The sequence below is a fragment of the Bufo gargarizans genome, chromosome 1 (genome assembly GCF_014858855.1).
Source record: "Bufo gargarizans isolate SCDJY-AF-19 chromosome 1, ASM1485885v1, whole genome shotgun sequence".
NCBI classification, from domain to species: Eukaryota; Metazoa; Chordata; class Amphibia; order Anura; family Bufonidae; genus Bufo; species Bufo gargarizans.
Genome location: NC_058080.1, coordinates 657,167,043 through 657,188,519, shown reverse-complemented (window position 1 = coordinate 657,188,519; position 21,477 = coordinate 657,167,043). Strand labels below are relative to the sequence as shown.

General features: G+C 45.5%; 1 protein-coding gene across 7 annotated transcripts in view; it reads left to right on the top strand.

The window, feature by feature from the left end:
• Positions 1 to 21,477, top strand: part of ZFYVE16 (zinc finger FYVE-type containing 16) — a 112,410-nt gene that overhangs the window by 8,125 nt on the left and 82,808 nt on the right. For 4 of the 7 annotated variants that reach the window (XM_044276032.1, XM_044276028.1, XM_044276034.1 and 1 more), the window contains exons 2-3: positions 12,776 to 12,832; positions 13,171 to 13,271. In XM_044276032.1, the coding sequence (XP_044131967.1) occupies positions 13,202 to 13,271 (70 nt within the window). In that variant the 5' untranslated portion in view covers positions 12,776 to 12,832; positions 13,171 to 13,201. Of the gene's footprint in view, positions 1 to 12,775; positions 12,833 to 12,907; positions 13,032 to 13,170; positions 13,272 to 21,477 lie in introns of those variants that run through there. The other 3 variants (XM_044276031.1, XM_044276029.1, XM_044276033.1) reach the window with 2 other exon arrangements.

Genomic DNA, 21,477 nt, shown 5'->3' with positions numbered 1-21,477 from the left:
GCTTCTTCACATCACTGAACGCGTTTGTTTTGCGGTTACGTGAGGCACTGCATGCATTGGCCTTTATTCTTACAGTAGAGAAGTCATTAATTATAACTGTTTATGAATTCGGACATTTAAACTTGCTTTTTTATTCTTTTAATCCAATTCAAATTTAGTAGGAGTCGGAGTCGTTTTATTTTTTTCCGACTCCGACTCCAGGTACCCAAAATTGACTCCGACTCCACAGCCCTGAAAAAAACGCATCAATTTTGTCCTAATGCATTCTGAATGGAAAGCAATCCGTTCAGGATGCATCAGGATGTCTTCTGTCCCGTCCCTTGTACTGTATTTGACCGGACAAAATCCCGGAACAATACCGCACTTTCCAGATCCAGCATTAATTTCCATAGAGATGTATTAATGCCAGAAAAATGCTGCATCGCCGGATCCAGTTTTCCGGTCTGCGCATGCGCCTGGGATATAGGGAGAGCTACTTTCTCTTTTGATGTTTGAAAAAATGTAAATACCGGATCCGTTATTCCGGATGATACTGGATAAGACTAATCCGGTATGTTACTGGATTTGTCTAACGGATCCGGGAAAAAAAAAAGCTTTCCGTTGCCAGAACTGCCTGCCGGATTCTAACAACGCTGGTATGAAAGTACCCTTAGGCCTCCTTTTCACAGGAACGACACGGATTGGCTCAGGGTGCGTTCAGTGAAACTTGCACCATTCTGCAAGCAATTTCAGTCAGTTTCTTCTCCAGTTGCGTTCAGTGTTTTTCCCCGCGCGGGTGCAATCAGTTTTGATGCGTTTTTCATGTGCGTGAAAAAAAACCTGAAGAATAACAATCTACCTCTTCTAGCAACCATCAGTGAAAAACGCCTTGCATCCAGGTTACATCAGTTTTTCACTGAAGCCCCATTCACTTCTATGGGGCCAGGGCTGTGTAAAAAAACGTAGAATATAGAACACGCTGCGATTCTCACGCAACGCAGAACCGATGTGCGAAAAACAACGATTATGTGGACAGGCCCATTGAAATCAGTGGGTCAGGATTCAGTGCGGGTGCTATGCGTTCACGTCACGCATCGCACCCGCACTGGAAAACTCGCTCGTGTGAAAGGGCCTTAAGTGTCAGTCACTGATAACCCCTCCCTCCTGTACCTATAGCTGTTCACAGAGTTATAAATGTATAAATTACAGGTTTTACAGAATCTTTTCCCATAAAACTATACATCAGTCTGCTGAGCTCCTCCTTCTCTATAATATTACATTGTACGGTGACAGGTCCGACACTGGTAAATCCCCCCTAGTGTGTGTCATTGCTGTTGGTTTGTTTCCACATAAGCACGGTGAAGTACAGTATCCCTTATGAATGTAAGCATCGAGAAGGCGCTATCTGTACAGGAGGGAGGAGGGGAGCACAAAAGAGCAGAGATATAAATGTATAAATTACAGGTTTTACTGAATCTTTTCCCATAAAACGATATATCAATCTGCTCAGCTTCTCCTGCTCTATAACATAGTGCTTTCAGATTGCACTGTATTTTTGGTGACGGGTCCTCTTTAAATCAAACCTGCTTGCGGAACAGATGCGGACGCGTGAATGGACCCTTACCCTAAGTTCACACCTGAGCGTTTTACAGCACGTTCCTACGCGCTGTAAAACACTCAACAAGGAGAAACCAATGCTTCCCTATGGGAATGGTTCTCACCTGGGCGTTTTACAGCGCGTACGATCGCGCTGTAAAACGCCCGACGCTCAAACAAGTTCTTGAGCTTTTTTGGGGCGTTTTGTCGCGCGTTCCCGTACATAGATATTCGGGAACGCGCGACAATGTGTGTTCGTCTGTCTCTGTATGCTCGAATGTAAACGCCGGTACAATCGCGCATACAGAGCGCTCCTTTCAGAACGCTCAGGTCTGAACCCAGGGTTAGGGTACTTTCACACTAGCGTTGTTCGGATCCGGCAGGCAGAAATATGTTTTTTCCGGATCCATTAGACGGGTCCGGTGATATACCGGATCCATCTCATCCGCTATCATCTGGAATAAAAAAAATTCAAAGATCAAAACTAAAAATAGCTCCTCCTATATCCCGGCGCATGAGCAGATCGGCTGGGTCTGGCAACACAGCAATTTCCGGAACACTTGGTACCGGATCCGATATTAATACATTAATGCTGGATTCGGCAAGTGCGATAGTGTTCCGGGATTTTGGCTGGAAAAAATACTGCAAGCAAGCAGCTGCCGATTGCTTTCCATTCAGAATGCATTGGGACAAAACTGATGCGTTTTATTTCCAGTATTGAGACGCTTTAACCGATTTCAATACTGGAAAAGAATAACGCTAGTGTGAAAGTACCCTTAGTCGCATATCCCCCTAAAAATAGAAGAAAAAAAAAACGAAAAAAGGGTATCGTGCCTGGGCATATTTTTGATTTGTATCCAGAACAGAGCATAACTGCATCTCCTCGGAGCCTTACAGCAGTGTTCTTGTTGTTAAGGGGCATCTGTCAGCAGGTTTGTACCTATGAACCTGGTTGACCTGTTACATGTGCACTTGGCAGCTGAAGGCCTTTGTGTTGGTCCCATCTTCATATGTGTCGGCATTGCTGAGAAAAATGATGTTTTAATATATGCAAATGAGCCTCTAGGAGCAATGGGGGCGGTGCTGTTACACCTAGAGGCTCTGCTCTCTCTGCAACTACTGCACTAGCTCCACTTTGACAGAGCCAGATGTGATGAGTTTTCACTGCCTGGCCCTGTCATTCAAAGTGCAGAGGGCACAGCAGAGCAGTCTCTGGGAGTAACAGCAACGCCCCCATTACTCCTAGAGGATCATTTGCATATATTAAAACATCATTTTTCTCAGCAATGTGGACATGTATGAACATGGGACCAACACAGATGCCTTCAGCTGTAAAGTGCACATGTAACAGGTCAGCCAGTGTCATAGGTACAAATCTGCTGACAGATGCCCTTTAAAAAATGACTGAAACCATGAAAGTACCATAAAGAACCCTTTTACTCAGTGGCATCTATTGGTTTGGATCCATCATACGTTGATCCCTCGCAGCTTCATGACTTCCAAATGATGTCTAAGGGCTGTTTCACATGAGTGGATGCCGTGCGTGATATCCGCTGCGTGAATGACAGCCAAGACCCGATGCGAACTGCAGAAGCAGAGCATTAACATGACTGATAATGCTCCGTTCCTCTCTGTGATCTCTTTACTACGAAATCACAATGACAACTTTATCTCACTGTGATTTCATAGTAAAGAGATCACAGAGAGGCACGGAGCTTTATCAATCATGTTAATGCTCCGTGCTTCTGCTTGGCTGTCATTCACGCAGCGGATGTCACTCACGGCATCCGCTCGTGTGAAACAGCCCTTAAAGTGGTTTTCTGGGAATTAATCCTGAGGATTGGCCATCAATATCTGTTCAATGAGGGTCCGTGACCCCCACCAGTCAGCTGTTTAACCCCTTCCCGACTGCAATACGTTTATATACCTGATATTTGCACATGCCCCGTGCAGCTACCTACCACGTGTATAAACGTCAAGCCAGTTCTGCAAAGCGCTTGGAATAAAGCTTCTGTCCCTGTCCTGCTGCTGTCACAGACAGCATATAGTTCAGTAATGCTGGCAAGGGACCAATCAGAGTGGCCCCTTGCCGGCAATCGATCCGATTGGTTAGTCTATGCAGACTAACCAATCGGATCGCGGTAGTGAAAAAATGCCGGTTTCAGGCTCTGATCTGCGCTTTCAGAGCCTGAAATCAGGTAGTGTCCTCGTGCCCCCCGATCTGTGCCCCTCAAAGCCCCCCCCTTGTGTCCGTCTGCCCCTGAAGCTCATCTCCATATTCATGCAACGCCTGCCCTGATGCGATGCAGCGCCTGCCCTGATGCGATGCAGCGCCTGCCCTGATGCGATGCAGCGCCTGCCCTGATGCGATGCAGCGCCTGCCCTGATGCGATGCAGCGCCTGCCCTGATGCGGTCCGCCTCATACATTCCTCCTGCCCCCATTTGCCTCAGCCTCCCTCAATGTTGGCCGTACATTCCTTTCCAGCGCTGCCTCCGATGCGGTCCCCCTGCTATGTGTGATGGCGGCGGCTCTATTCCTGAGGCGCCGCTGCTGCCATCAGCAGAGTGTCAGCTCTATGCTGACACTCTGCTGTAACCCCATAGATGCCACGGCAGCGGCATCCATGGGGTTAATAGAGGGAGGGGGCTCTGTCTCTCCACCATCGGGGCTGCCGAGCTGCGATGGCAGTGCCCGATGGTTGCAATGGCAACCGGACGCTTTGCAAAAGCGTCCAGTGTTGCCACCTATAGGGCATCTGATAGTATTATACTTTGCAATGAAAGATCCAGGAGGGAAATAATAAAAGTAAAAATAAATAAATAAAAATGTAATATAAAAAAAAAAATTGCCTTTTCCTATGAAAAAAAACCTACACATATTGGGTATCACCGGGTCCGTAACGACCGTCTCTATTAATAAATCACATGATAGACCTCGTCCGAAAAACACCATAAAAAAAACCTGTAAAAAAAAAAAAGGCATTTTTGTCACCTTACATCACAAAAAGCGCAACAGCAAGCAATCAAAAAAGCTTATGACGCCAAAGTAGTACCAATCAAACCGTCACCTCATTCCGCAAACAATAATACCCTATTTAAGACAATCGGACAAAAAATAAAAAAGCTATGGCTCTCAGACTATGGAGACACTTTTTTTGTTTTTTTTTGTTTTAGAAATGCTATTATTGTGTAAAACTTAAATAAATACGAAAGTATACATATTGGGTATTGCCACGTCCGTAACGATCTGCTCTATAAAACTGTCACATGACCTAACCCCTCATATAAACGCTGTAAAAATAAATAAATAAAAACTGTTCCAAAACAGTTTTTTTGTTCACCTTTTTTATTCCCCTAAAGTGAGGAAAATTGTCTTCTACCTCAGTTTTTTTTTTTGCCTTCCGCTGGATCAAGTTGCAGGATGACAGGCCGAACTGGATGGACAAATGTCTTTTTTCGGCCTTATGTACTATGTTATGTACTACTATGTTACTATGTTACCTTGCCCCATAAAGTGTAATAATGAATGATCAAAAAATCCTATGTACCCAAAAATGGTACCAATAAAAACCTCAACTCTTTCTGCAAAAAACGAGCCCCTGCGCAAGACGATCGGCAGAAAAATAAAAAACATATGGCGTTCAGAAAATGGACACACAAAAACATAATTTCTTTTTCAAAAATGCTTTATTATGTAAAATTGAAACAAAGAAAGTAGACATATTTGATATCATTGCATCTGTAACAACCTGCTCTATAAAAATAGCACATGATCTACCCTGTCAGTTGAATCTGGTAAAAAAACAAAAACAAAAAAATGTGCCAAAAATGTGCCATTTTGGGGGGCGGAGCTAGCGCCGGACGGAGATGGCTGCATAGCTCTGTGCTCTCTTAAGAGGACTCCGTGTAACATAAGCTAACATCAGCACTGTCGGGAGATAATGGTCAAAATCGGTAACCCGATGCAAGTGGACTCCTCCGCTACCTTCAAGAACCAAGTTCCTCCGGGCGATATGGAGAAATTCCTCCGGAAAGCCGCAGCAACGGTCGCACAGAAAGAAACCAAGATGGCGCCGACACCACAGCCTAAAGCTGCAAAGCGCGCTCCAGGCCCATCTGAAGGAGAGAGCGAGTCGGAGGATCCCCAGGTCAGCTCCGACTTACCCATAACCAGAAAGTATCTGGACCGGGCCCTGAGCAGGGTAATGGAGCCTATCCTCACGGAATTTGCGGCATTCAGACAAGAGGTACGTCATATTGGGGACCGGGTGGAAGCCCTAGAAACGCATCAAGCAGCGTCCCTGAACCACCATACGGCAGTGTCCGATGCCCTGCGCCGCTGCTCTACCTACCTGAACGGGCTGCATAACGCGATCGAAGACCAGGAGAACCGGGGGCGCCGCAACAACTTGAGATTCCGCGGAATTCCAGAGGCGGTTCCACCTGGGGATATCTCGGTGACTGTCCTGGCTATATGTAGTTCACTGTTGGGCCCCGACTTCCCGCAAGAGGTGATCATTGAACGGGCACATAGGGCCCTGCGCCCGAAACCCAAGCCTGCTGACCCACCCAGGGATGTTATATGCAAATTTCTGAATTTCCCGGTCAAGTCCGCCATCTTAGAAGCTGCCCGTAATAGCTCAGATTTATCCTATGAGGACTTCAAAATTGAAATATATCAAGATCTAGCCCCCTCTACCCTGAGAAAACGCAGGGCATTGAAGCCTCTGACCGACTGGCTCCGCTCTAACAAGATCATATACCGCTGGTCCTATCCTTTTGGACTCTCTTTTACCCGTGCAGGGAAGAAAGTTTTCATCTCGTCTTACACGGATTTACAAGCTGCCTACGACGTCCTGAGCATTAATCCGTTGCCGATTGAGAATTGGGAGCTCTATCAGGACTTGAACGACCTACCGGACCTTCCTGCAATAGCTCCATTTGAGGTCCAACGTACTCCGAAGTCAACCAGATCTAGGAAGAGGGGTCTGCAGTTTACCCCCAGAAGCAACTCCCTAGACCACCAGCCTACTCAGCAGTGACCCTTCATTGTATGTATGGGACTTAACTTGTATTGTTTCTCTCCCTGAGTAGGTCCTCACTTGAAGTTCTTGCTAAAGTTCCTTTAATAGACTAACCGCTATAATGTATGTGCTCGCCATACTGACCAGACGGGCCCATTGTCCCTGATTGCTCATTAGAATTTTGATTTGTTATACGTCCTCTTGCATGGTCACAAGACCACACTCCCCCCACATGTACGTTGCATATGTAATTATGCTTAGTTTTTCTTTGTTTCCCCTGTTATGTTTTGTCCCCCTTTCCTACTTGCTCTTTCCCCCAGGATATGAGACACTCCTGACCGCCTTACGCGTCCTATGCTGCATCCTGATCTTGCCAAAGCATACTGAGAAGAGTCTGTACGACACCTCCTTGCTCTCCTGGAGGGGACATTACTGGCTTAGAGGTAACCCCACTCACACTATGTCATATGGCTGATCTACTTATGGCTTCTTACAATGTCAAGGGCTTTCACGCCCCTTCCAAGAGGAGTCAGGTTTTTGCCGTTCTGAGAAAAGCTAAGGCCGAGGTGGTGTTCCTCCAGGAGACGCATTATCGTTTTAACCGCTACCCAAACATGCAGTATTCCTATTATTCCACCTGGTATCATTGTGGAGGTAACTCCTCTGCGTCCAGTGGGGTGAGCATAGGTTTCCACAAAAAGATCCCATTTAAGCTTGCTGACCAATTGCTTGACCCTGAGGGAAGATATATACTGATCAAGGGCTCAATAGGACAGCAGACCTACACCTTCGTTAATGTATATGGTCCCAACTCCAATCAGTCCCACTGGTTAGCCAGTCTAGCCCCTATTATCAACCTTTTTAGTGAGGGGATTGTGATAGTGGGAGGAGACCTTAACATTGCCCTATTCCCTCAACTAGATATATCCACACACAAATCTTCCCACTCTGGCAGATCCCTTAAACTCATTAGGAAAACCCTTTGGGATCTTCACCTGATTGACGTCTGGCGTTCTCTTCACCCCAATGACCACGATTACACCTTTTACTCTCCTGTTCATGGCACGTATCATCGTCTAGACTATTTTTTTATTTCCAAAGAACACCTCCATCTATGTAACACAGCATCGATAGGTTCCATCCACCTGTCTGACCACTCCCCAATATTTATTAGGGTCCTAGCTCCCGTGAAAAACCCATCTTGTTTTAATTGGCGACTTAATGAAACCCTCTTAGGCTCCCAGGATCTGATAGACCAAATCTCCAAACATCTAGCTGATTATTTCTCCTTGAATGGGAGCACTGATATCTCAAGTAATACCCTCTGGGACGCCCATAAGCCGGTTATCAGGGGTCACTTTATTAACATCGGGTCTTACAGGAAAAAACTTCAAGGAAAAGCTATAGACGAAGTCCTGCAGAAAATTCAGAGCTTGGAGCATAGCCATAAGTCCTCCCCCTCTGAACCCCAGTTAAGAGAGCTTTCTGAATATAGAGCAAAGCTTAAATCCCTATTAGCGGCAAGAACTGCTAAATACTTCATGAGCATGCAACACAAGTTTTTCGCTCATGGGGATAAAGCGACCAAGTTTCTGATGAGCAGAGTCAGGGGGAGAAGGTCTTCTAACTATGTCCATCAGCTTCATACCTCTGGTGGGAAATCGATCTTTTCAGTTTCCCAGATTGCAACTCAATTCCGGGACTTCTATAATAGTCTATATAACCTTTCCCCCCCTGATTCCGACGACAGCAGAAAATCGGCTATAGGAAGCTTCTTAGACTCATCCGAGATGCCCCACCTTTCATCCGAACAGAAGTTGAAGTTAGAAGCCCCTTTTACCATTTTGGAACTTAAGACCGCCATGTCACAAATGCCCATAGGGAAAAGCCCGGGCCCCGATGGCCTTCCACTTTCATATTATAAGACCTTTCAGAATCTTCTTCTCCCCCACCTCTTGAAGGTCTGTAACCAATCTCTACTCGGCTGCCCACTCTCCAGAGATATGACGGTGGCACACATTTCTCTTATACCCAAAGAGGGGAAGGACCCTAAACAATGCTCCAATTACAGGCCCATATCCCTCCTAAACATAGACCTCAAACTCCTCGCTAAGATGATGGCCAATAGGCTTGCTGTTTTCCTTCCCCTCCTCGTACATGGCGATCAGGTTGGCTTCATCCGGGCCAGGGAAGGTAAAGACAACACTACCAGAGTGGTAAACGTACTCTGTCACGCCAAGAAGCACTCCTCCCCCCTGCTTTTCCTTAGTACGGATGCGGAAAAAGCGTTTGATAGGGTCAATTGGCAATACCTAAAGAGCGTTTTGCTTAAATTTGATCTCCCTGACCCCTTTGTAAGGGCGGTGTTCGCCATGTACGAGCAGGCATCAGCTAGAGTACAGGTTAACGGTGGTCTATCGCCCCCTTTCCCGATAAGTAACGGAACAAGACAGGGCTGCCCCCTTTCGCCCCTCCTGTTTGTCCTGGCTCTAGAGCCGCTTCTTGCCATCATTAGGCGAGATGGGGAGATTTCGGGTCTATGTTTGGGAGGCAGGGAACAGAAAATTGCAGCATTTGCAGATGATGTCCTCATGATGACGACCAACCCTAAACTTTCCCTACCTAGGATTCAAGCCCATTTGAACGCTTTCAGCTTAGCATCAGATTTTAAAATTAACGCAAGCAAATCCCTCGTCCTATGTAGGGGAATTCCCCAATCCACACAGGACGATTTAAAGAAGGATTCCCCCTTCAACTGGTCTTCTCCCACTATCACTTATTTAGGGATTAAACTCAGTCCTAATATTAACGATCTTTTTTCCCTTAACTATATCCCATTACAAAAATCTATATTTGAGGCCATCGACAAGTTAGCACAATCTAACCCGACCCTCTCCTGGTTCGGCCGCAAGAATCTTCTCACATCCTTAATCCTCCCTAGACTGACATATCTACAGCAAGTCCTACCAATCCCAGTTCCCAAGCAATACTATGTGCAAGTCTCCAAGAAGTTTAGATCTTTCATTTGGAATAACAAAAAAGCTAGACTATCCCATTCCCTTCTAATTAGACCTAGACATGCAGGAGGGATTGGTATGCCTAACCCCGAAATTTATGGTAGGGCTATCCTCCTTACTCGAGTGGTAGCCTGGCTGCGCCTCCCCCCGTATTCTCTCTCGGTAGCAACCGATTTGGCAATCTTGGAAAAATCTCCTAGGGCCCTACTCCTTGGTTCCCAAACGGTTCTCTCTGGACAATATTCCCAATACCCAATAATAAAAGCCACGCTAGAGGCCTGGAAATGGTTCTCGTCCTCACACTGCTCTGTTCCATTCCCATCCCCCCTACTGACAATAAAAGATATTGTAGATACAGCCCCTTACCCCATACGATCCGCGTCCTCCCAGGGATTAAAGTCCTCTCCCTTGTGCATCACTGCTTTGGCACTCCCCTCGGGTAACTGGATGGATCAACAATCAACTGACGCTCTCCTAAACCCACATCCCTGTGATATCTTCACTGTCGTCTATATTAGAGCTTTCCTGAGGCAACACGTAGAAATAGGAGACCTTTCTCGCCCTTTGGTGTGGTTTGAGTCGCTTATCTCTCACCACTCAGTCCCTGGGAGGCTCATTTCGTTAATCTACGGTAGACTCCGTTCACCTCCCATGATTTCCAAGCCATCATTCATTACTTGTTGGGAAAGAGACCTTGATATCGTGATCCCCTTTAGTAGTCTGCCCCGTCTGCTGTGCTCTCCCCATGGTGCCTCCCGCTGTGTACGGATCCAGGAAAATAATTATAAGATCCTCACCAGATGGTACAATACCCCTGATAAAACATCGCTGTATTCAACATCAGCCTCTGACGACTGCTGGAGGTGCCACGGGGAGAGTGGAACCTTCTTTCATATATGGTGGTCCTGCCCCCCTATTTATAAATGGTGGACGGAGATCTTTGCTCAATCAAACTTGATTTGTGGGACCTCTATTCCCATTTCACCCCAGCTAGCCCTCCTCTCCATCCCTCCAATAGCACAAAAGTCAAAGCCGCCATATGTATTTACTCAAATGCTGATTGCGGCCCGCCTCCTGCTACCCAAGCATTGGCTGCAACCCCATGTCCCAACCATTGAAGACTGGTTACAAAAAATGGACCAACTTCAAAGATTTGAAGAACTCTCTTCGTGGGAAACGCGGTCGCATGGCACATTTCTCAGGAAATGGCTTTTGTGGTCGGGTTACAGAGACCCAAATAAGTAACCCAATCCACCTGAGAATCTCTGCCCGACGCCTCGGACTCATTTCACATCAAATCTCCCTCTCAACTATATTGACCATTGGGCGGGCAACTTACCTTCGGTTTGGGAGGTTGTTTCTATAAAATTGCTTAATTCACCCCTTATTGATATTGGCCTATTAAGGGATTGATGTCCTCACTAGGCACTATGTCTATACGGTCCTGCCCCCAGGTTCCAGTTTTGCTGAATGCTAAGTCCTTGCCTCCCTCGGAGACGCACCCCTGCTGATTGGGCTCTTTACTTATGCTTTTAATCCTATGGCTCCCTATATGTTTTATGATATGCATGACCTGAACTTGTACAACTCTTACTGCTGGACAGTACTGTACTTGATGCTAAACAGTGATGTACTTATTTGAACTCATAGGTAGGCCTGCGTGCCTTATTCCTGGTACCTTGTTACCCCCTGTTTCCTTTTTATGTTGAAAAACAATAAAAACATAATTTAAAAAAAAAAAAAAAAATGTGCAATTTTTCAGTTAACTTGCCTCGCAACAAACGTAATATAGAGCAATTAAAAATCATATGTACCCCAAAATAGTACCAATAAAACTGGCACCTTATTCACTTTTTGGGAGTTTGTACTGTATGGATGCATCAGGGGGGCTTTAAATGGGACATGGCATCTAAAACCAGTCCATCAAAATCTGCCTTCCAAAAACCATATGGCGTTCCTTTCCTTCATAGCCGGCGCATGCGCAGTAGGTATTGCGATGCCCTGCCAGGACCTGGCATCGCATTGCGCATGCGCCAGCTACGAGTACTTGTAGCTGGCGCATGCGATGCCCGGTCCTGGCAGGGCATCGCAATACCTACTGCGCATGCGATGGCTACGAATTTGTCCGCGCAGCCGCAATGGAAAAGGCGAGGGGAGGGGAGTAAACGGGCGGGCACAGGCACACGGAGGGCAGGGTTATGAGCCGTTGGGGAGGTCCGGTCTTGGGCTCGGAAGATTGAGACACCGCCCTGGGCACTTGAGAGGGCTCATTTACATAATCTTCAAAGTTCATTTTTGGCAGAAAGAAGACTCGGTTATATGCAACAAAGGTACAGTTTTTAACTGCTGGGTGGCACATATAACGCTATAGGATCTGTCTAATATGGTCAAATGTGGTGACAGATTCCCTTTAAGGGCTTATGCACATGGCCGTATGTATTTTAGAGTCCGCAAAACAGGGATCTGCAAAAAAAAAATGGATGACGTCTGTGTTGTGTTTTTTTTTTTTTTTTTTTTTTTTTTTTTGCGGATCCATCGTAGCAATACCTGTCCTTGTCCGCAAAACGGACAAGAATGTGACATGTTCTATTTTTTTTTTTTACAGAACGGACATATGGACACAGAATGCACACAGTCATTTCCGTTTTTTGCAGCCCCATTGAACTGAATGGGCTGCAAAAAAAAACTGAATGGGCATTAACAAAAAATGCGTTTGTGTGCATGAGCCCTAAAACAGCTGATCTGTAGCGATGCTAAAAAGGCTAAATAGAGGGTACATTTAAGACTTGCATTTAGTCTAGTTTTAGTTAAACCGATACAGTCAGCCTCCAAATATGTGTAATGTCATTTATAATTTTCTATTGTTTTATGTCTGACACATTGGGAGAGAACGGCCGAGTTGTCCCCATCAACTATTTCATTACATTTGTAATGCGAGATGGATACGACCTCAGTGATTGCTCGAGGTTACTTTTTTTTGTTACATTTTCATTTCTGCTATTCTTTTTATCACCGATCTCGGTGTGGAACGGAGTAATATCAATGTACTATGTGGGTATAAAGGGCTTTCCCCATATGACTATTATTTTCTTGGTCATAATTTTACTAGAAATAAAATGCGTCTGTAAATGGTCTTTTTTTTTTTTTGTTTTCTTCAGGATAAAGAGGCCTCGGCGCTTGCACAGTCCCTGCAGGCCCGTCAGACCGCTGACCTGGTAATCATTTCCCAGCCTGGGAACGCCCTTTAATTGCCTCCTTTATGTCCCCTACCCCCCAGTACATTTTGTGGAGCAGAGGATGCTCACGTTACTGCTGTAATGGATGAGGCCTCATGATGAGGTCATATGGCGATGGTGGGGGGCCATGTTGCCAGTCAGCCATGGGAGGGTGTAAAAGTTATCATTCTTCATAAAGGTAATTTACAAACATGTTTTGAACGGTCGCTTATGACGGAGTGAAAAAGCAATCTTGAGCAAGCCCCAGTCTGAGTTTGAATATTCAGTTTCTGTGTGTTGTATTTTAATTTTTTTTATTTTAAAATCTGTTTTTTCAGGTGCCGAAGAAAATTGTGGATCCATAGGACGATGGACACTTACTTTCAAGCAGCAGTTGTTGATTTGGATAAACTGCTGGATGATTTTGAGCAGAATACAGGTGAGTTTCTGGCATTTTGTTTAGATGGTTTCACGTTTTTTGGTTAGGATATCTTCACCTAGGGGTTCCATACTATAGGATATCTGGATTTTGTCTTCAGAAACAGAATAACTAATCCAATATAATGTTGCTGAAGCATTGAAGGGAACCTGTTACCATGAAGATTCAGTGTAAACTGCAGGAGGAGCTGAGCAGACTGATTAATAGTTGTATGGGAAAAGATTCCGTATAACCTGTATTTCATTCACTTAAAGGGGTTCTCCACCTTGTTCTTACTGATGATCTATTCTTTGGATAGGTCATCGGCATCTGATTGGTAGGGGTTTGACACCCGGGACCCCTACTGATCAGCTTTTTGAGAAGGCAGCGGCGCTCGCAGTAATTTCCCGCAGGCTAGTGACATCACAACTATGTCATGTGAACGAGGCGCATCTCAGCCCCATTGAAGTGAACAGTGCTGAGCTGCGCCAAAGCCAGTGAAATAGTAGTGTAATCACTGGCCTGCAAGAAGGCCATGGCGCTGCTGCCTTCTCAAACAGCTGATCAACAGGGGTCCACGGGTGTCAGACCCCTGCCAATCAGATGCTTATGACCTATCCAAAGGATAGATCATCAGTAAAAAAAAAAAAAAAGTATAGGCCCCCTTTTTAAATTCCTGCTCATTTTGGGCGTTCAAGTTGAGGAGACAGTCCTATCGGTGATGGACAGCCTTCCCTCATTGATAGGACCGAATAAGTTACAAGTTTTAGTGAATCTTTTTCCATAAAACTATACATCAATCTGCTCAGCTTCTCCAGTTCTATAGCATACTGCCTGCAGATATCATGTTCAATGTGACAGGTTCCCTTTAATTTCTGAGCAAGAATTCATTACCTGTTCGTCCTCATGCACACAACTGAATGTATTTTGTGGTCAGCAAAATGTGGATCCGCAAAATACAGGTGATGTCCTTGTTGAATCTGTTTTTTTTCCAGACCCATCGACTTCAATGGGTCTGTGGTCCGAATAGGACATATTCTGTCTTTTGCGGAATAGGCATACGGAAAGCACACAGATGATCCATATGCTTTCTACTTCTGTATGTCAGTTTGAAAAAAAAAGAACGCAAAATACATACGGTCATGTGCATGAGCCCTAACGCTGAGAGGTGTATAGGCTGTAGAACCCTGAAATGACTACTTATTCTTTTGAATTTATATAAGGGGGCGCTTTATTCCTTATAATGCCAAAGCTGCTGCAGAACCTCTTTTTTTTTAAAGGGAGTCTGTCAGCAGATTTACCCCTTTTTAACAGTTGCCATACCGCTGTAGCCGCAAAACAGATGATTAACACGGTACCTTTATATGCTTTGGTGGACTTTTAAATATGCCAAAAACGAACTTTGATGAGGGCTCGCAAGTGCCCAGGGCGGAGTCCACCGTGTTGGAGCCCAGGCAGCTCTTCCTCTTCGGCTCTTATCCCCGCCCAGCCTCCTCCTCTGCTCGCCTATCAGTTGTCTCTACCCCTCAGCGAGATCCCGCGCCGACGCGATGACTGCTGTTAGTGTAGCGTGGCCGAGCTCTGTTCGTTCCGCGGTACAGGAGCTTTTGTTTCCTGTACCCGGCCGGACTGACAGGAAGTGCTCACTTAGTGTGCACTTCCTTTCAGTCCGGCCGGGTACAAGAAACAAATGCTCCTGTACCGCGGACCGAACAGAGCTCGGCCATGCTACACAGGCTACACTAGAGGTGAGAGGGGGGGGTGTAAAATGAGAGTGACAAGGGGGGGGGGGGGTGTAAAATGAGAGTGACAAGGGGGGGTGTGTGTAAAATGAGAGTGACGGGGGGTGTGTAAAATGAGAGGGGGGGGGGGGTGTAAAATGAGAGTGACAGGGGGGGGGTGTAAAATGAGAGTGACAGGGGGGGGGTGTAAAATGAGAGTGACAGAGGGGGGGTGTAAAATGAGAGTGACGGGGGGGGGGTGTAAAATGAGAGTGACGGGGGGGGGGGTGTAAAATGAGAGTGACGGGGGGGGGGTGTAAAATGAGAGTGACAAGGGGAGGGGGGGTGTAAAATGAGAGTGACAAGGGGAGGGGGGGTGTAAAATGAGAGTGACAAGGGGAGGGGGGGTGTAAAATGAGAGTGACAAGGGGAGGGGGGGTGTAAAATGAGAGTGACAAGGGGAGGGGGGGTGTAAAATGAGAGTGACAAGGGGAGGGGGGGTGTAAAATGAGAGTGACAAGGGGAGGGGGGTGTAAAATGAGAGTGACAAGGGGAGGGGGGGTGTAAAATGAGAGTGACAAGGGGAGGGGGGGTGTAAAATGAGAGTGACAAGGGGAGGGGGGGTGTAAAATGAGAGTGACGAGGGAGGGGGTAGAATGAGAGTGACGAGGGAGGGGGGGTAGAGAGTGAATTTTTTTTTAAAATAACCACTTTGGGTGGCATTGTGTGTATAATATCTATGTATCTGTTTAACTTTATATTTTAATTCACTTTCCTTTTTTTTTAACTTAAAAAAGTATTTTAAAAGTATTTGGGCAAAAAGGCAGTTTCGGTCTTGGTTTCGGTCAAGGGCATCCTGAATTTTCGGTTTCGGACCAGAATTTTCATTTCGGTGCGCATATATATATATATATATATATATATATATATATATATATATACAGTACAGACCAAAAGTTTGGACACACCTTCTCATTCAAAGAGTTTTCTTTATTTTCATGACTATGAAAATTGTAGATTCACACTGAAGGCATCAAAACTATGAATTAACACATGTGGAATTATATACATAACAAAAAAGTGTGAAACAGAAAATGTCATATTCTAGGTTCTTCAAAGTAGCCACCTTTTGCTTTTATTACTGGTTTGCACACTCTTGACATTCTCTTGATGAGCCTCAAGAGGTAGTCACCTGAAATGGTCTTCCAACAGTCTTGAAGGAGTTCCCAGAGATGCTTAGCACTTGTTGGCCCTTTTGCCTTCACTGTGCGGTCCAGCTCACCCCAAACCATCTCGATTGGGTTCAGGTCCGGTGACTGTGGAGGCCAGGTCATCTGGCGCAGCACCCCATCACTCTCCGCCAAATAGCCCTTACACAGCCTGGAGGTGTGTTTGGGGTCATTGTCCTGTTGAAAAATAAATGATGGTCCAACTAAACGCAAACCGGATGGAATAGCATGCAGCTGCAAGATGCTGTGGTAGCCATGCTGGTTCAGTATGCCTTCAATTTTGAATAAATCCCCAACAGTGTCATCAGCAAAGCACCCCCACACCATCGCAACTCCTGCTTCACGGTGGGAACCAGGCATGTAGAGTCCATCCGTTCACCTTTTCTGCGTGGCACAAAGACACGGTGGTTGCAACCAAAGATCTCAAATTTGGACTCATCAGACCAAAGCACAGATTTCCACTGGTCTAATGTCCAGTCCTTGTGTTCTTTAGCCCAAACAAGTCTCTTCTGCTTGTTGCCTGTCCTTAGCAGTGGTTTCCTAGCAGATATTCTACCATGAAGGCCTGATTCACACAGTCTCCTCTTAACAGTTATTCTAGAGATGTCTGCTGCTAGAACTCTGTGTGGCATTGACCTGGTCTCTAATCTGAGCTGTTGTTAACCTGTGATTTCTGAGGCTGGTGACTCGGATGAACTTATCCTCCGCAGGAGAGGTGACTCTTGGTCTTCCTTTCCTGGGGCGGTCCGCATGGGAGCCAGTTTCTTTGTAGCGCTTGATGGTTTTTGTGACTGCACTTGGGGACACTTTCAAAGTTTTCCCAATTTTTCGGACTGACTGACCTTCATTTCTTAAAGTAATGATGGCCACTCGTTTTTCTTTACTTAGCTGCTTTTTTCTTGCCATAATACAAATTCTTACAGTCTATTCAGTAGGACTATCAGCTGTGTATCCACCTGACTTCTCCACAACGCAACTGATGGTCCCAACCCCATTTATAAGGCAAGAAATCCCACTTATTAAACCTGACAGGGCACACCTGAGAAGTGAAAACCATTTCAGGTGACTACCTCTTGAAGCTCATCAAGAGAATGCCAAGAGTGTGCAAAGCAGTAATCAAAGCAAAAGGTGGCTACTTTGCAGAACCTAGAATGACATATTTTCAGTTGTTTCACACTTTTTTTTGTTATGTATATAATTCCACATGTGTTAATTCATAGTTTTGATGCTTTCAGTGTGAATCTACAATTTTCATAGTCATGAAAATAAAGAAAACTCTTTGAATAAGAAGGTGTGTCCAAACTTTTGGTCTGTACTGTGTATATATACACATACATACAGCAATAATTTAATTATTTGATAGATTGAGTAGAATAAAGCCTCACAGTATCCTAAGACTTCATCTCAATATAAAGATAATCAATTAATTCATGTATTTATTTGACAATCTAGATGGTATAATTTCACCCACATTATCCAATTAATCTTCATACCATGAAATATCATTCTTTGTGTCTCTTACCAAGTCCTAGTAGGAATCTCACTTCTGCTCCTAGGAAAGCTGGGTGGTCCATCATCGCACATCTCACCATGGCTTTCATCTTGATAGACCCCTCTAGAGAGCTCAACTTGTCATTATGTGTCTAAGCCTGTCTTCTAACCTTTGTAGGTTTCTAGCTCTTTGGTTTTCTGATCTCCTGGTTGCTTGGTTTCCTCCTCCTTGTATCTGGCTTATTACCAAAAACTTAACAGTTAGACACACCTTCCTAAATTGGAGTTTTTTTCCACTCATTATCTGGTAGGCTTGTACACACGATAAGGACTATGATGTCATTGTATTAACCAGAATGCCTTTCTGCTGCTGTTGTAATGTCACCTACTCATATCTAGGTGGCACTGTTGTATAAGCTATTAGTATCATACTATAAATAATTAACTATGCTGTCTGACTTCATCTTACATTCTAAACATATGACATCTAGAACCTTAAATCAGAACGGTAAGGATTAACTATGACACACACACACTAATTAAAATGCAGACTTAGTGGTGCCATTAGACATCTCTCAATCTGTCAAATTTATGGTACAAATTAAAACCACAATTGGACATTTGCACGTGTGTCTTCAAAGAGTATTTAATTGCTAGTTAGAATAACATAGCTTTCTTCGGACAGAGACTCATTAACACAGTCTAATACTTAAAGGATAACTGTCATTTTTTTTATTTTTTTGGAGTATTGGATTGTGGTGATTAATTAATATCTCCTTGGTGGCCCTATTTCAACTTTTCACTGTGTATTCAATTACCCCTTAATTCCACTGTTTTGTTCCCTGTACTGCCTACTTTTACCTGTGCTTAAAATAGGGTTGCTAGACATGGTCCGTCTATCTGTTGAAGGACGGAGCACGCAGCGTGCAGGCTCACATTACTGACAGCCAGGGACTGTAAGTAAATGATTAAAGCCAGGTCCTCCCCAGCAGCTGATAACAGTGCCTGGGCTGTGTGCACTTCTCCCTGTCCCTGCACTTGACAGACGCTCCCTCACTCAGCAGAGCTGGAGAATGCAGAGTGGAAGCAGCGCAGAGCAGGGAAGGGAGATCTGCCGTCTGCTCAGTGTATAAATGGAAGCAACATGTGGTAAGAGGACCCCTGTATGCTGCAGGAGATTAACTCTTTAGGGGGGAGGGCTCTGGTTACTGACACTTTTGGGGGGCTATTGTTACTGGCTAGTGATGGCAGGTGGGATTAGCCTCAGGGGGAGGGCAGTGGCGGCCATCTTAACTGAATAGTGAAATTGCAGTTTTATGCAGACTGGTTCCTAAGGGCTGAATCTTATTAAATATGGGGTAAGTCAGTCTAATAGTAACTGATTCTGGAATATCATGTTATTAGTAACTACATATATGAAAATTGAAATTGGGGTCTAAATGTGACATTTACCTTTAAAGATTGCTTCCACCCCTAAAATATAGGAAGATTCTTAGTGAGAATTATATTATATAATAGATTATCTTTTATAATATTTAACAACATACATAACAATACCATATATCCTATTGATTATCTTATATTTAAAGAATTAAGGTTCATTACACGTATATATATATATATATCTAATATATAAAGCTGAGTGTGTGTGTGCGCGCATGTCCGCTAAAGGAATCCACACGGTCGCATTTACAATCATGAAATTTGGCACACGGGTACTTCGTGTGTCCAGGAAGGTTTTAGACCAGGTCTCTGCTCTCTAGGATGTACCGTTCCCGACATATTCCCAAGAAATGCATTAGCCAATAGAAGCTCGGTCACATGACCCTTATCCGCCAATAGAAGCTCTCAGTCTCCACATACAGTTTTACTTCAGGTTTCCATAACAACCCAGCCATTTATCTTCACTGCTGTAGGAGAGCTTTAACCACCTCCCGACCGCTGTACGCACCGATGCGTCCGGGAGGTGGTTGATTAGTTCCTCCTGGACGCATCGGCGCGTCTTCTCGCGAGACGCGAGATTACGTCACAGCCGGCCCACGCATGCGCATCGCGGGCCGGCATTTCACTGCAGAGTATTTCGTCAGCAGCCTGCCGGCCACGATCATTGGCTGGCAGGCTGCTGATTTTCAAAAAAACCAATCAGCAGCCATTTAACCCCACATATTAGTAAATATGATGGGGTTATATGGCTGCTGTGCTCCTCTGCTCCTTCTTTTGGTCGGTTGGTTCCAGCAGAGGAGCACATCATTACTGTGAGTACCCACTACACCACACTTAGCCCCCAGATCACCCCAATTAACCCTTTGATCACCCCTTTTATCCCCCCTGTCAATCACTAGTGAAAGGGAAAAAAGTGATCAGTGCAAACTGTCACTTTTTTTTTTCACTGGTATTGACCGTTAGGTTTCAGTATAGTTTAGGCCCCTTGGTTAGGTAGTTTAGGGATCGGTTAGCGCCCAGCCCACCGCACCGCAGTCCGTTATTCGCTGATTAGCGTATCGCTAATCAGCATTTGTACTTTTATAGTATCTGGAAGTGATCAAAACTGATCACGGTCAGATCTATAATAGTACTAGTGTCACTTTAGTTCGCCCTCCACCCAAAACGCAGTGTTTGCCCGATCAGGCCTGATCGGTCGCCCACACGTGCGTACACCCACGCCCGCCCCACCGCAGTGACAAAAAAAAAATTTTTTTTTTTGATCGCTGCACATTCACTTTACACGCACTGCGGCGATAAAAAAATCAGTTTTGATATTTTTTATCAACCGCAGCAGCCTCCGGTACTTCGCTAGCCTCCCATTTGTAAGACAGGCTTGCTTTTTTTTTCTTGGGTAGTCTCAGGGAATACACCGAAATTTAGTTGCCCACATGTCTAACAGGGGGTATTCTTCTGAAGAGGCCTACAGGCTTCTGACCCAGTCGGATGAGGAGTGGGAACCCTCATCTGATGAATCCAGCGGGTCAGAATACGAACCTGTAGAAAGCAGTGGCTCTCTGACCCAAAGTTCGGACGAGGAGGCTGAGGTCCCTGATAGCACCAGGCGTACCCGGCCCCGTGTCGCTAGACCGCAGGTTGCGCAGGATCCGCTTCAAGAGCAGCAGAGTGGGGCTGGTGCTGTCGGATTACGTGGTGAGGCATACACCAGCAGCCCAGCCCTTCCTGGACCTAGTACCAGCACTGCCGTACAACCTGGTGAAGTAGCGAGCACCAGAAGGGCAGTTGAAGCTGGTACGGTGGCACGTGCAGTAGTGACCCCGTCGCAGCCACCGCAAAGACGTGCCCGTAGAGCCCCTAGAATCCCAGAGGTGCTGGCAAACCCTGATTGGCAGTCCCCAACTTCAGCCGCACCCGTAGTTTTCCCTTTCACCGCCCAGTCTGGAGTTCGGGTTGAGACAGCTCAGATCGATTCGGCCCTGGGATTTTTTGAGCTGTTCTTGACTGCGGAGCTTTTAGACTTGGTCGTGGCAGAGACAAACAGGTATGCCACACAATTTATCACCGCTAACCCGGAAAGCTTTTATGCCCAGCCTTTCCGGTGGAAACCAGTCCAAGTTTCAGAATTTAAAACTTTTCTGGGCCTCCTCCTCAACATGGGCCTGACAAAAAAGCATGAATTGCGGTCATATTGGTCCACGAACCCGATTCATCACATGCCCATGTTCTCTGCTGCTATGTCCAGGACACGATTTGAGGTCATCCTGCGTTTCCTGCACTTTAGCGACAACACCGCCTCCCGTCCCAGGGGCCACCCTGCTTTTGACCGGCTCCACAAAATTCGGC